Source organism: Sander vitreus, chromosome 8 (assembly GCF_031162955.1).
Source record: "Sander vitreus isolate 19-12246 chromosome 8, sanVit1, whole genome shotgun sequence".
Taxonomy (NCBI): Eukaryota; Metazoa; Chordata; class Actinopteri; order Perciformes; family Percidae; genus Sander; species Sander vitreus.
Genome location: NC_135862.1, coordinates 4,299,380 through 4,315,449, shown reverse-complemented (window position 1 = coordinate 4,315,449; position 16,070 = coordinate 4,299,380). Strand labels below are relative to the sequence as shown.

Sequence of the window (16,070 nt, the reverse complement as noted above, 5' to 3'; positions counted from 1 at the left end):
AAAAAATTACTGCAGCTCTTGCAAAATGGGTGGCAACTAACTGCAGACCTGTCAGCATCATAGAAGACTCGGGTCTTAAAGAAATACTACGGTTGGCATGTTCTGACCCGTCTTATACACTGCCATCGAGGGGGACAGTAGTTTCACCATACACAGCCTGTAAGACACGGAGAAAGCAGCTAAACTGGAACTGCTGCAAAGTGCAAACGCTGTCTCATTAACCGGTGATCACTGGACGTCAGTGAGGAATCACAATTATTTAGGAGTTACTAAACACTATATTGACTCTGGCTGGACTTGTTTGTCTGGTGGTTGTTAGTGTCTGTTAGTGTTGTTAGTGTTACATCTCAGTCAATTGTTCTCAATCCTTGTTAAAAATGTAAAGGTTAAATGTCCTGCTGTGGCATCTGGTTTTTGGACCATTTTGTTTGTACTGTATAAGCAACGTGTTAGTGTTACATCTCAGTCAATTGCTGTGGTGTTTTAGTTAGGTACTTGGAGGAATTGTGCAATAATGACAGATTCACACATTTGTTTACAGTAAATAAATAATAGTCAAGTTCATAAAGTCACTTTCTTTGCATTTATTTGATTCCCAATCAAGATACACTGGTAAGAATGGCTTTCCATTGTTATTATGTACTTAAAAACAGTTCTGAAATGCAAAATAATAGAATTTTAATTGTGATAACTATAGAACTTCAGCGACTAATCGCAATTAAAAACTTTTAATCGTTTGACAGCCCTAATAATAACACATTTAGGCTTCCAGAGATGGCTAGACTGTAGATTAAAGTGCAAAACTAATAAAGCTCCTTTAAAGTGGCATAAACGAAAGGCTCTGTCTGTGTGTCACATTATTGTCTCACCTTTGTGTTGGTACAGAGATAACCGGCGATCGCTAAGCAGCTTTGGAATCTTACTCATAAAATTCCCAGCAGATATGGACACATAACCTGCGACCGCCGACACTTTCAAGGCGTGTGTCTCTCAAAATCAGGCCAACCCTGACACAGTGTTCCTGATAGCTCAACGACATTGTGAGCAGCAACAGGGTACCAAGAGAAAACCTGCAGAACAGAAGAGAAGAAAACACAATAAGAAAATGAAAATGCTAATGGGGTTGAGAAGGGGACTGTGGAACTATCGCAGCATCGCCCTGATTATCCTTGCACCGCTGCTGCTGCTTCCTCTCCCACTAGTCATCGGGACGAAGGTGAGTCTCCTTTACACGTCGGCAACCAGACTAGTGCAAAGATCAGCAATGATTATGATTGAAAAAGCATTTCCTCTGAAATGAATGATTCAAAGTAAACTGCTCTGTTCTGTAATACAATGAAATATGTTGTCATTTCTTTGGTAACAGTAAAGCTGCACCAATCAATGTTTTTTTTAATTATTACCATGAATAAATCAATGTTGTAATTTCTCTGGTAAGGTAACAGTAAAGCTGCACTAATAAATGTTTTAAAATGATTAACTATGAATTAAAAAAATATATATTTCCAGAATCATAGGAGTAATATGAAAGGTGTCGCTCACAGTGATGAACCCACAGAGAAGTCTGAGAGAAGGTTTTTGGCTTCTCTCTTGGCTTTTTTTTTTACAGCACATTTACTTTGTGGTTCAGTCTCAGTGTTTCAGCAAAACAAACTGTAAATAGCACACAGTAAACAGGTTTCCATCCAACTGTAGCGAAAATGTTAACGGAATTTTCAGAAAACCTGTAAAAGAAAATGAGAATGAATGCACGTTTCCATCCATATGAGTTGGTTTATCGAGATAAACGGTTGGTGGTGTTAATCCCCCAGTCGGGTTCCATTAAACCAGAGGAAGAGGACACAATCACTCTGCACAAATCTGATGTTTTCATCTGTGTGTGTGTGTGTGTGTGTGTGTGTGTGTGTGTGTGTGTGTGTGTGCGTGTGCGTGTGCGTGTGCTTGTGCGGGTTCTGTCCCTGCAGGAGGCAGAATGTGCCTTTGTGTTGCTGCTGATGGCAACATACTGGATGACAGAGGTGATTCCTCTGCCCATGACCGCCATGCTTCCCGCCATCCTCTTCCCCGCCTTTGGAATCATTAAGTCCTCACATGTGAGTCAAACTGTCTTTTAGCAGGCCAAGCTATTACTATATTAAAAAAAAGATGCTGTTTAAAATCTCTAAACCTCCTTTTGACTGCTTTAACTAAAGAAAACTAACGAAAGAAACAACATGCTCACTAACATTTGGCAACTACGTTAGCTGCAATGTCTGGTACTGTGAATATCCCACTTCTGTCCCAGCGCACCTATTTTTCTTCACGTTATCTTATATATAACAAATATATAGATAAATATTCATATTGTAAAAAGTGATATTTCCATGTCTTTTTCATTATAAAGCAGGTTGAGGTGCTATAGCTACCTCAACCTGCTACGATTGAAACAATTGTTCTCCCTTTATTACTTGTTCAGTGTTACTCTCTTATTTCTCTCCCTGTGTTTCTCCTCCAGGTGGCGAAGGAGTACTTTAAAGACTTCCACTTCTTGCTGGTGGGCGTCATCTGCCTCGCCACGTCCATCGAGAAATGGGGTCTCCACCGCCGAATCGCCCTGAGGCTCGTCACCATGGTGGGAGTCAACCCTGCATGGTGAGCGCCACCCTTCTCTCAAACATTTTCCACAGAGGATACATTTTAATTGGCATTTTAGTGTGCATTAGTGATTTAACTGCTTTCAAGAGACTGTCCTCCCCTCCCACAGGAAGTTGTGCAAGCCGCAATTTACGACCTATATTTTAGTTTCTAGTGGCGGCGCCCTCTAGTGGCTGTAGTAATTATGAGGGGAGCAAAGCAGCCAAATTTCAGCCAAAGGAGCGAGAATGGGGTGGTGGATGGGTCAAACAAACCCAGGAGTGCAGGGTTTGAGTCCCGTATCAAAATACAAGTAAACAGCGAGTTCTTTTTAACCTAACGAACGTCACGTTCAGCGTCACCTGCGTAACCTTCAGGAAGTAATGTAGCATCTGATTTGAACGCAAACCACGATCTTTTTCTAAACTTAACAAAGTAGTTTTGGTGCCTAAACACAACCAAACTACGACTATTTCACAACGTTAAAGGTGTGTTTAAAATTGCATCCTATACGTTCAAAACCGAGACCGACATTCTCTGGTTTAGAAATTAGGTTTTATTTCCGCCACTGCTAGAGGCGCTACTTTCTCAAATAGGGTAGGAACAAACAAGTTATATCGTCGTATGGTTTGTAGGACTTTTAATTTGGTGCACCTGACTCCTGGAACAAAATACAGCACATCAACTCACTTGTGCCTTTTTAGACATTTCAGGAATCTGATTTTAAACCTCCAAACCTTTACTTGTATTTGCTTTATGTGATTGTATTTTCTTTTACATCCTAACTATCCCAATTCATTTCTCAAATGATTTTTCCAATTCAGAAAGTTTAAGTAGCTTTTTTGTCTGTTTTCCTCGTTTTTGTTTTTCCTTTCTGTGACTTGGTGTCATTGTAAATGAGGGCCGCCCCTCAATGATCTCTGGAGTATAAATAAAGGTTGAATGATTGAATGAATGAAGGAATGAATGGATGGATGAGAGGCAGTCGACAAGATGGTAACTGTGGGTTAGAAATAGAGCTGCACAATATATTGTTTTTTTTATCGCCGTCACGATATCAACTGGCGCAATAAACATTTCGCGAAAGGCTGCGACACATCACGAAAGATACTCCGAGATTTGTTGTGTTAATTGAAATAAAATATCAGCAGAAACTGCACTTTAAAATGTTACTGTCATTCTTTGTTTGTGGTGCCTTTTATATTCAACTCAATACAAGAATGTTATATTAATAATAATTTCCTTTCATTTGTTTTAAATTTAACAAGCAATGTATTGTATTTAGCAGCAGAAATGCAGAATATCTTTATCGCATATCGTATATTTTCCTCGTATCGTGCAGCTCTAGTTAGAAAGTAGAAGTGGACATGCAGATTGAGGTGTTTGTCAACGCTCTGACCTGCCATGCTGTCCTCACTTCAGGTTGATGTTGGGCTTCATGTCCGGCTGCGCATTCATCTCCATGTGGGTCCAAAACACCTCGGCTGTTGCCATGGTGATGCCCATCGTGGAGGCTGTTCTCCAGCAGATCCTGAAGGCCAAGGAGGGATGTGTCGGCGAAGACAACCCCGGCCTGCAGCTGGACGGTACTTGGACTTACATTTTATTCTGTTTTTTTACACAGAGGAATTTCTTTATAGACACACTCTCTGAGATTATTTGTACAACCACAATTTGGGTTTTTTCTACGGTATTACCGATTACCTTGTAGAACATATATTAGTAACATTTAAAACTGCTTTTTTATCAAATAGAAAAGATAAACAATGGCCCATGGAGACATCTCATAACCTGGCAACCTGCAATGTGTTCTTATCTATGGCTGGAAACTGATCTAAAAAGCGTGGGCAAATTATTTATTAACCATTTATAAACACACGGTATTAGTACTGAAACACAGGTATCACATTTCAAAGGTTACCCTGCAACTCCAACAAGAAGTTCTAGTATATACAACAGGTGAAATGCCAACTATATATACTGTAGTACGTTTGCTGTTGAGTAATTAGTTATACAATTACCTTTTTAATGAGTAACATACATAACGTTTTTCAGCTTGTCCAACACTGATGGCAAGTAAACTATGGTTAGGTTTGGGCAACTATAATATCTGTATAAGATTAGAGACGTGGTTATACATAAAGTTCTCCCCCCCCCCCCATATAATCTTGAATGTTTGAGAGAGAAGCATCACGGGAGCGCATTTTCTGTTAATTGCCATAAAAATAACCTCTTAGAATACCAGCAACACAGAACAATAAGAAGGTTCACTCTAACACCACAGTCTGTTGTTTTTGCAGAAACTGACGGCCATTTTGAAAAGATGAAAGAAACTGCGAGGTATGTGAAGGATTGTGTATCACATGTCTGTTACCTTCACTGTCCCTCTGGTGTATGCAGCGTTCTAGGTTCTTGTCATTGCAGTTCATCCCATATACAATTAATATAATTATATTTCTCTGTCTCTCAGTGACCAGAAGCATCCAGTTGTTCCTGAAGACACTCGTGTTCAGATACAGACACCGTCGCAGTCTGTTGCAGCGCAGGTACAAAAACTATAATAAATATAAAAACTATAAATCTATAATATTACTGTTATCACGGCTGATACTTATGATTCTGCAGCTGCTGTTACTACTACAACTACTACTACTACTACTACTCAGGGCCTTAAATTAACACCCGACCACGCGCCAAATGTGGATGAATCTACCTGCCACTTTGGCGGGTAGCCAATAAGAATTCAGGGTTTTTCCTGCATAGAGGATTTTTTGCCGCCCCGACAAAGAGATTTTAGCCAGCCCCAAAGGAAAATCTCCAGCACCAAAATGATAATAGTGATCTCGCACATTGCATAGTTTTCCGCAAGTTCGAGCCCAAGGCAGTACAAAATAATTTGTATAGGGGCCAGTAAAAATACAAAATAACCTTTAACGTTGAACCCTGCTCAGAGAAAGCAAAGTGAAATCCTTTTGCAATAGGGACTAAAAACTTAAAATCAGAAGCATTTAAGGACCACGAGTCATCAAAAATTGGCTGATAAAAAGCCTGCGTTGCTGGTGGCCAAAAAAGTTCACATTCAGGCCCTGGTAGTACGCTAGTAGTGTCAGATCTAAGCAGTAGTAGAAGACATAATGTAGCAGTAGCAGCTGAAGCTTATGATATGATTCACAATAATTCTGAGCCTGTAAATAATGTTGATCATGTTAATAATGTGTCTTTTTTAATCTACTGTGTATGTGCACTGTTTATTGGAAATTGTGTCAATGACAATCACATTGAATTGAAGCGGCGAGAATGCAAGATTGAATGTTACAAGCAAGTACAAGCAAGCTGGAAGTCAAGGATGTAATATTAACCTACAGTACAGTACAGCAGATTGTCAACTTATTTATTCTACTAAAGCTACTGCTAACTAATCCTATTTTCTTACTCCCGTCTAATGCCACTGCTACTACACTACTACTATTACAACATATGTGATTAGTTCTTCCCCTAGTTCCTGTGCTGGGTAATGTTTTACACCGGTGTTGTTTTGCATGTTGCTGTGCCTCAGCCGGGAGCTCTCAGCAGGTGTAAACGGGACCTGATGATGTGTAAAGCCATGTGCCTCGGCATCGCCTACTCCTCCAACATCGGAGGCATCTCCACACTGCCCGGCACCTCGCCCAACCTCATCTTCTCCGAGTACCTCAACCAGTGAGTGGTGCACCTGACATGCTGAGTGAGAAAAGGAGATGTGAAATAATGATTTAAAAAATAAAAGAAGGAAATCCTGTGAAAGGCATTTGAAGCAACACAGAAAAATGAATAAAACTCAATCTGTGTCAGGGTTGGTATTTGCTAAATATAAAAATTCCCCTGTGAAGAATGTTTTACTTAATTCAGTCTGCTGGTTAGCAATACATTAAAGAAGAAGAAAAAACAAAAGGATTCAAAGCTTCTGTGTGGATTTAAAAAAAGAAATTAAACAAAATGCAATTAAATCCATCCTCAAACACTGTGTTTAATTTCAGGGTTTACCCGAACTGCAACTGCATTAACTTTGCAAACTGGCTGGTGTTGTGCCTGCCCATCAGTGTCATCATGCTGCTGCTGACATGGATATGGCTGTACTGGCTCTTCTTTGGCTCAGAGTGAGTGTCAACACACCATCTGCTCGGCTTATCAACTCCTATATGTGTTTTTATACCAACAGCCATAGACATTCATCACATTTTTATCACTTCTGTTTTATTGTTGTGCAGATACAGTGTGTGTCCAAGCCCACTTTAATAAACTATTAATCATTTATTTTTTATTTATCTTATGTTTATCTTATTACATTATGAATGTCATTAATAGAGATAGCATAACACACACGTGGCTGAATTGCTCCCAAACTTTATACCACAAGTATTAAAATAAACGGGTTTAATTTGTAAACTCTGGTTAAGTCCTCTGTTTAACAAAAATGACTTTACGCTTAAACAAAAAAGGTCTATCTCTGAAGGGATCATTTCCATAATGTTGTCAGACACTAAGAATAATAATCTGAGCATGTCAGCAGCAAAAACATTGCATTTTATTGGAGGGTAATTGAAATTAAAGGCTCACAGTCCGGTTCGCGACTGCCGGTTACAGTGTTCTCGCTCAATACTGGTCCAATTTGAAAGATTTTTGTTCACATTAGTCACGTTGACACCAATGCATAGGCCAATAAGGTCCAGGTTGAAAAAAAAATACTGAAATCACCCTTTAAAGAACAAACTGTAAACCTTGCAAGAACATTCAAAGAAACTGAATATGTAAATAATTCAGTTTACATTTGACAAATGTTTAAGATATCAGCCCATAAGTCCGTGATTCCTGCTTTCATATCGACCCAACCTGAGGCTGAGGCATGAGTGCAATGCTAATGTTAGCATTAGCAGTGTGAAGGTGTCGGACAGGTTAATTGTGAGCGCCGCTGAACTCCGCACTTTCTCAGCAATCTCTTCATTAGCCAGTCGGTGCCGTGTGCTCTCTGTGGGCTTTCAATCAATCACAGTCAATCATTTCGTACACTGTGAGCATTTGTCTGTCGCCTATCAATAATACAATCTGTCTGTGCACACACACACACAGCTTCAGGTTCCTGTGTCAACGTGGAGGACAGCAGTCTCAGAAAGAGGCAGCAGCAAGAAAAGTGATTGAAGAAGAGTACAGGTCGCTGGGACCCATGAGGTGATCATTCATTCAGTCATTTATTCATTTATTCAGTTATATGTTCCATCATTTATTAGTTCATGTATATGTTACTTAATTCATACCTTCATACATTCAATCATTTATATCTTCATTCATTTATTCATTTACATTCATGTATTAAAGGCAGGGTTGGTAACTATTTCCAATATAGACTTTTTTATATATTGTTTGAAGTGTTCTTTACATCCCGACAGCAATAAGTAACTTCTGGGCTAAAAAAGATCCAACATCTGTAGCTGCTGTAAATCCTGTTAAAATGGCCACTAAACACTGCCTCGCGGTCTGCTTGGAAAGAACCAATGAAATGCCTCCTTGCCCCGCTGCGCGTACTCTACCCCTCCCGTGTACGAGCCTGAGCTCAATGCGCATCATTGGCGGCACCAGAGTTACTGCGAGTCTACTGCAGAATGGAGAAAACTCAGCAAAAGTTGCCACTGCCACGGTTGATGAGTTTTGATAAGTGAAACTGGCTCGAAGGTGTTTTAAGCCCCCACCGTCGATTTCAAGGCAGCGCTGCGACCGTCGACTTCAAGGCACCTAACCCCTAACCCTAGTGCCTTCCATGCAGCGCTGCCTGGAAGACGACGTTGGGGGCTTTGGGGGCTTAAAACACCAAAACTGCGGACCTTTGTCCGTAGTAGTCTATATACACGACGTTCCACTTCCGGAATTGCTCTGGTGTCGCCGGAAATTCCGCCGTGTTGGCGTTCTAAACTCCGGTGGATTTCTGAGGACTATGGTTAACTACTCCTCAGCTCTCTGCAGGGTAAATCCAGACAGCTAGCTAGACTATCTGTCCAATCTGAGTTTTCTGTTAAACGACTAAAACTACTTTTGAACGTACACATGTTCCACCAAAACAAGTTCCTTCCCGAGGCCATTTGGCAGAGGCACTGTGGCTCCGCTCGGCGCTTAGCACCGCCCAAGACGATTGTGATTGGTTTAAAGAAATGCCAATAAACCAGAGCACGTGAATACATGTGTTCTTTAAACTATGGAGGATTAAATTAATGGATTTATTCATACATCCTATCAGTTGTATGTTCAATTATTTAGTCATTCCTTATTTATTCAGTTATATGTTCAATCGTTTATTTATTCATTCATTCATACATACATCATACATCGTACATATGCTTTTTAATTCATTCAATCCTACCGTTATTAATTAATTCGCTCATTTAGTTAGTCAGTTAAAAGTTCATTCATGTATTAATTCAACTTTCATATGTTCATTCAGTGACAGTTTTCTTCACTCATACATCCATGGATCATTCCTACATTCTGTCAGTTATATGTCCATGCATTCATTTATACATTCAGTCATTAATTTACTTATTTATTCATTCTGTCAGTCAGTTACGTTTGTTATTTTTATTTATTCTTTAACTCAATCTGTCATACGTTCATTGATTCATTTTTTTTAACTATACCTTCATTCATCCATGCATCCATTCATTCATTCATTCCTTCATTCTTTTAGTTTGGCCATATGTCCAGTCATGCATTCACCCATCCATTCATTTAGTTATAGCATATAGTTCTACATTAATTTAGTTATCTGTTCAATCATCATTCACATTGATATTATAATCTCTCGTTATCAATCCACGCACCCAACATTTTTCCATCCACCCTTTCATTACTCATTCATTCATTGCTCCTTTTTAATCCCTCCCTCCAGCTGTCAGGAGATCATCACTGCGGTGGTTTTCATGACCATGGTGTTGTTGTGGTTGACCAGATCTCCAGGTTTCATGCCAGGCTGGGCTTCTCTCTTCCCTCAGTGAGTCACATTACTTCTTTACTGATCCAATTCCACACACAACGTCATGCTGCTGCCACAAATACTCACTACAGCACCAAATGTGGACTAATCCGCCGCTGAAAATAGTCCCCAACAAATGCACTATTTCCTCCTGTTTGTTATATAAAAAACTACAGTGAGCAGCTGTTTTAGGAAATCACTGAGACTTTTTTAAAGATGGTTGTTTACATTTCTTTATACCAATCACAATTGTCGCTAAGGTTCGGACGCAGCGATGGTGGCTCTGCAAAATGGCAAACTGTAATACTGTAATGTGAGTTATTTAAATTAGCTGGATACATGGTTAAACATAATTTGCTCTTACCAGTGTATCGCCGTAATGCCGTAAACATATTCTTTGTTAATCATTACAATCATTCCCCGAAAGAACCAAGCAGGCCTGCCTTGTTGCACGAACCAAATGTTCTTCAGAACTTGCTATTTTCAGCGTGTAGCTGACTAGCTCCAAGGTTGTTGTTGTTGTTTTTTAGGCGTAGCGAAGGGATTTTTTAGAATGGCAACACACAGAGAGCGTGTGAGCCACGCGCAGGATGTCAGGTTTTATCCTGAAAATGTACTTCCGTTGATCCACTAGTACTAGAAAGTACATGGACTAACACATTATTGGTTTTGGTCTTTTCATTGAATTCATGTTTTTCTGTCCTTGTCTTGAGCAGTCACATGGGCTACATCACTGACGCGACTGTGGCTCTGCTGCTGGGCCTCCTCCTCTTCATCATACCCGCCTACGGACCTTTCAGAAAATATGGTGAATACACACACAACGTTACAATACAGCTGTGATTGGTAGGTTAGTCAACTACAACATCCACAGACTGTAACCAGATGTGGAATGTAACTAAGTACATTTACTCAAGTACTACCTTCACATGTTATCTGTTTTTCAAGGCTGATAATCTGTAGAAAGAGAGCTTCTGTCTGTCTGTAAAGATGTGAGCAGGATTCTTTTTTTTTCTCTCTCTCCATCCAGAGGCCATGATCTCCTGGGATAATTTCCAGGCCTTAATGCCGTGGAAAGTGGCGCTGTTGGTCGGCGGAGGCTTTGCACTCGCTGAAGGCACAAAGGTAAGCCGCTAAGTGCGTCTGTGTAACATAAACTTTATACTACCACCTGTTGTTCTTCAGAAACTAAAACGTGTTAACTCTTGATGATGAATAATTCAACATCTTGGAAAATGTGCTTAGTTTCTTCTCTGCTTATTTTTCTTTCTTCTTGAGAGTTAGATAAAGAGATCAAAAGCACTTTCACAAAGCTGCAGCAAGCACACACACACACACACACACACACACACACACACACACACACAGCATATGTTTTTTTTATGTAAAAAGTAACTAAGTGTCAATTAAATGTTAGTTGCAGCCCTGGACCTCACCAATTTCTAAACCCTGGCTACAGCCCTGCATACATGTCCCTGTTTACAAACTGAAGAGACACTAAAGGGCACCAGTTTATTTCAATGCCAGTCTGTAATAAGAGTTTTTATTAGATACTTTAAAGATACCAGTGAAGTTGTTATGTAGGTCTGTTCTGTTCCGTTCTGGGAAACACAAAGCAAAGATATGCCTTCTGATATGACTCATTGGGAATAGAAGGAACTTTAATTTACCGGTACCTGCTCCCTTGAACACACCAAGCCGGTTTTCAGTCGTCTCTGGTCACAATCAACAACATGTTTCTGCAAGGCGATTCAGAAAAGAAATGAATGAAAATGAAGTTATATTTGTGTTAGATTTTAAAGCTGGGAGCAGAACAAACTAAATTCCAGTTACCTTGATTGTATTTGGGTAGTGGCAGAAATCTCACTGACACTTATATCAAAACCTGGAAAAAAACAAAAACAAACTATCTGCATGAATAGATTAGATTCCACAAGAGGGAAGAAAGGGAATATGGCTTCTTGTAATTTGGGTGAAATAACCCTTTAATCATCTGAAACCAGACATAAACATGCATTAAAACTGGTTCAAAACATCATTTTGTGTGTGTGTGTGTGTGTGTGTGTGTGTGTGTGTGTGTGTGTGTGTGTGTGTGTGTGTGTGTGTACATGTGCAGGAGTCAGGCCTGTCTTTGTGGGTGGCCGAGCTTCTGACACCTCTGGGTGATCTGCCAGTCTTGGCCACGATCGCGATCGCCTGCATCATCGTCACCACAGTAACAGAGTTCGCCAGCAACGCCGCCACCATCACCATCTTCCTCCCCATCCTCTCTCCTCTGGTAGGTTCACTGTGGTTTACACTGCACATACACTCTGCTGGACACAGTGGCTGCGGTCGCTTAGTCAATTCTGAACGATGCTCATGCATTCCCTGTATTTCATCTTTATGAGGCAAAAAATTGGCTGGTAAAAAGCCTGTGTGGCTAGTGGATTTTAAAATCCACCTGCCATAGTGGCCATCAAGCCCCTGAACACATCCAGTCCGAAGGAGCACAGAAACTGATCTTTAGATAGCAGACAGCTGGCAGCAGACGTATCTACACTCTGACAGCAAAAGTGAAAGTGTTGTTATGTTATTATATTATTATTACATTACTATATTAAAATGACTTTATTAGTGCAAGGTGCTCAGACAAACAGGTACAATAGTTGTAAAAACATATACTTTATCTTTTTGGGTGCACTTCCTTTTCAGTTCCTTAAGTGCCAACAATTGTCCTATGAGTTCAAAATTCAGCTCACTGTTTGGCCAATAATATTCATGTTGATCAGCTATAAGTTGTTTTTTTTCAGTAGCAGTAACTCGTTGATACATCAGCTAGTTGGCTGAACATCTTGTTATTCATTCAGGTTCACACACAGGTTCACACATTTACTCTGCCAAGAACAACATGCCACATTCTGCTGCAGCTCCTTAAACTCCTTGTCCCTTGTGTTCAAAGGAATACTCCCTACTTTCCTTCGTATCAAATATTAACCCGTGGGCATGTCAGACGGCTCTGAAAGGTTTGTAGCTTGCTCATTTGTGCAGGACGGCAACTGTACTTGGATTGAAGCAGTTATAGCCTGAAATGGTTTAAAATGGTGACACAAATAAAAAATAAATATCCATGCGTCCATAAAAAAACATTTCAGTTAGTGTTCACTGTGGTCTAAAAAATCTTCACTCTGCCAATGTATTGCTAAACAAGCTACTTCCAGTTGAGCTATCAGGAGACAATAGCACAACAAACAAGTGTTGTAATGCTGATTTTCTTGGATTGTGGTGGCACCTGGATTGTGGTTGCAGCTGCTGCTGTGGTCCTGCTCCACGCCCACTGCTACTACTACTATTATTATTATTCATAGTTCTACTTTCGTTACTGTTACTATAATAGCCACTGTTCATCATGTCATTCAATTTTACCCAATGCTATAATTATTACGAGTCCGATGTAAAAAGTAACTATTGAAAGGAAGTTGTTTTTTGCCGATGTCGCACCAAATGCTTGATCTTGGGGGGGAATTGTTGGGTCTCTGTAAATTATAAAGAGGGGTCTAGACCTACTCTATCTGTAAAGTGTCGTGAGATAACGTCTATTATGATTTGACACTATAAATAAAATTGAATTGTATTTAGCTGTTGTAGAGGAACTATGAGTGTTTGAAATACATTGAACATAAAGGTAAACAGCATTATGTTGCAGGAGTGATTTGAAGTTAGTCTGTCTATTCCTAACAAAGTTTGATATGTTATTAATCCCAACCAACCCAAACCAAAACTTCTTAGCATGCCCACCCTGAGTCTATCACCCTGTGTCAGCTATCCAGGGCCGGCGACTGGTATAGGCGAACTAGGCGATTGCCTAGGCGTCAAATGTGTTGGGGGGCGTCGTGTCGCCCTTAGGTCTACTTCTCTTTAATAATAGAAATATGTTTCCCTTTACATAAAGATATTTCCAGCATAAATTGATTCAGAAAAATGTAGAAATAGGTGCATAAAAATTCACCTGAATGCAGGAAATGAACTGTTTAATGCTCAAAAACTCAATCTCGCCTAGGGCAACCAAAGGGCTAGAGCCGGCCCTGCAGCTATCTTCTCATGTAACTGCAGTGTTCAAACTATTATGTTTGAAAGACAGAACAGGCAGACGAATGACAATCCCAATTTGATCTCTGTCATTGTTGAATAACAAAGCAGCAGCCAATATTCAGACTGATATTTGTGTTTGTATCATCTGTCTCTCTTTAGGCTGAGGCCATCCATGTCAACCCGCTGTACGTCCTGATCCCCACCACCCTCTGCACATCCTACTCCTTCCTGCTGCCGGTGTCCAACCCGCCCAACGCCATCGTGTTCGGCTACGGACACATCACCATCATGGACATGGTAAGTCCTATGGTACAAACACAGTAACAAAAAACAGATATCATTTACTCCTTCATGAATTCTACACTGGCTGCAATGGCAAACAAATCTGTATGAAATTTAATTCTGCAAATGTTAAGCTGTAACTTCCATGTCTGATTGCTGCTGCAGGTGAAGGCGGGGCTTGGCGTCAATGTGATCGGCATCCTTGCCACCCTGTTGGCCGTGACGACATGGGGAGTGCCGTTATTCTCCCTGGATACGTACCCTGACTGGGCGCCACTCCTCCCTGAGTTCAACTCCACTGCACCTTGATGATGGGTGCCTAGGCATGGATCTTAATGTGAGGCTCAGGGACTTTTTAAAGCAGGTTGTTCTCATAAACCATTCGTACATATAGCTACGAAAAATAATGCACTTTGATTCGTATGTATACCACATATTTATTGCTGTATGCCCCACATTGACTGCCGCTGTATAAGAACGCTCTGGTCCGCCTAGAGAGGAGGTCGGGGCGGATGGGTGGGTCATAAAACACAGCGCTTTCAGGTAGGGGAGTGGAGTTTGTGTCCCTGGGAAAACACAAGACTCAGTCTCACCCACGAAACGTGAGTTCGTGTATCGGGAGTGGTTTAATCCAAACCACTAGGGCTTGGTAATCGGAAATGATTTCCTGAATCGATTCGATTCCGATTCACAAAGTCCTGATTGGATTTCATTTCCGATTTGATTTCATATGAATTAGGTTGGGGAAATTTACAATACCAATTTTGCTATGCTTGGATATAAAAGAGATTCTCAGAGAATTTCTGCTGTAAATTATACAAGCAAGAAGGAATCCTTAAATATTTTTTTTAATGCACCAGGTTCATGTTTACATTAATAATTCACCCCCAAATAGTTTGTTTAAAGGACTTTTTACATATACATTCATAGTGAAAAGGCATATAATAAAAGATAGATATCTGGATTTTGTTAATCGATAACAGATCACTCGATTATTTTGACCCTTTTGAGCCCTACATACCACACTCGTTTTCCTAAACTTAACTAGTTGTTTTGGTGCCTAAACTTAACTATTGTCACTGCATGACAGTTAACCTTTTGTCAGCTAAACTCAACTGCAACGGCTGCTGAAACGACGGTAACCTCACAGTGCTCACCTGGCTCACAGTCTTTTGTCGGCTAAATGTAACTGTAAAGACCGCTGAACTTAACCGTCATGTGACCAGTTATTTCGTAGGATATCATACAAACCTGTTCATGAGAATGTGTTGTTTAAAAGCCTCCAAGGAGCCTGGTGGCACAGAGAAGTTAAAGTTGAACTGAAGGCTCTTTATTGTCAAATGATTACATACAATGTGAATGTTGTCACTTGTGGTAATGAATCCACAGACAATTATCACCATCTCTGCAGTTCTACAGAGATTTTTAGCCTCTTTTAGCTCCTAGCGTTTGGTTTTGCGGCACATTTCCTGTATGGTTCAGTGTCCGTGTTTCATCCAACTAGTCTATATCGACGACGCTACATTTCCGGGATTGTTCAGGTGCTTTCTCATTTCGGCCGGATGTCCGTCACCTTCCGCTTTCTTTGTGTTGGCGTTTTAAACTCCGGTGGATTTCTGAGGACTATGGTTAACTGCTCCTCAGATCTCTGCAGGGTAAATCCAGACAGCTAGCTAGACTATCTGTCCAATCAGAGTTTTCTGTTGCACGACTAAAACAACTTTTTGAACGTACACATGTTCCACCAAAACAACTTCCTTCCCGAGGCTATTTTGCAGAGGCACCGTGGCTCCGCTCGGCGCTTAGCGCCGCCCAAGACGATTGTGATTGGTTTAAAGAAATGCCAATAAACCAGAGCACGTTTTTCTCCCATCCCGGAATGCTGTGTGGACTAGCCAGACCTTCCTCCGCAGCGCTGTGGAGGAAGGTCTGGCAATGCAAGACTACCATCTAACTAACTAGTGAAGAAAGCGACCCATCTCGCAAGAGTTAGCGGAGACCAAACGAGACCTGAAAGGAGAGTGAGTAATGGACTTTTTCATTCATCAGGTGGACACAAATACCAACCAAATTGGACGATTATTATATTGCTCTGTGTCTGCTGGAA

General features: G+C 40.6%; 1 protein-coding gene across 1 annotated transcript; it reads left to right on the top strand.

Moving 5' to 3' along the window:
• Positions 1 to 1,111: 1,111 nt before the first annotated feature.
• slc13a1 (solute carrier family 13 member 1) lies at positions 1,112 to 14,272 on the top strand. The gene is made up of 15 exons (XM_078256011.1): positions 1,112 to 1,216; positions 1,965 to 2,093; positions 2,495 to 2,631; positions 4,036 to 4,199; positions 4,914 to 4,953; positions 5,084 to 5,159; positions 6,155 to 6,312; positions 6,630 to 6,749; positions 7,720 to 7,818; positions 9,527 to 9,628; positions 10,327 to 10,418; positions 10,641 to 10,735; positions 11,727 to 11,888; positions 13,841 to 13,978; positions 14,129 to 14,272. The coding sequence occupies exons 1-15, from the start codon at positions 1,112 to 1,114 to the stop codon at positions 14,270 to 14,272; spliced, it is 1,761 nt and encodes a 586-aa protein (XP_078112137.1).
• The last annotated feature ends 1,798 nt before the right edge of the window (positions 14,273 to 16,070 follow it).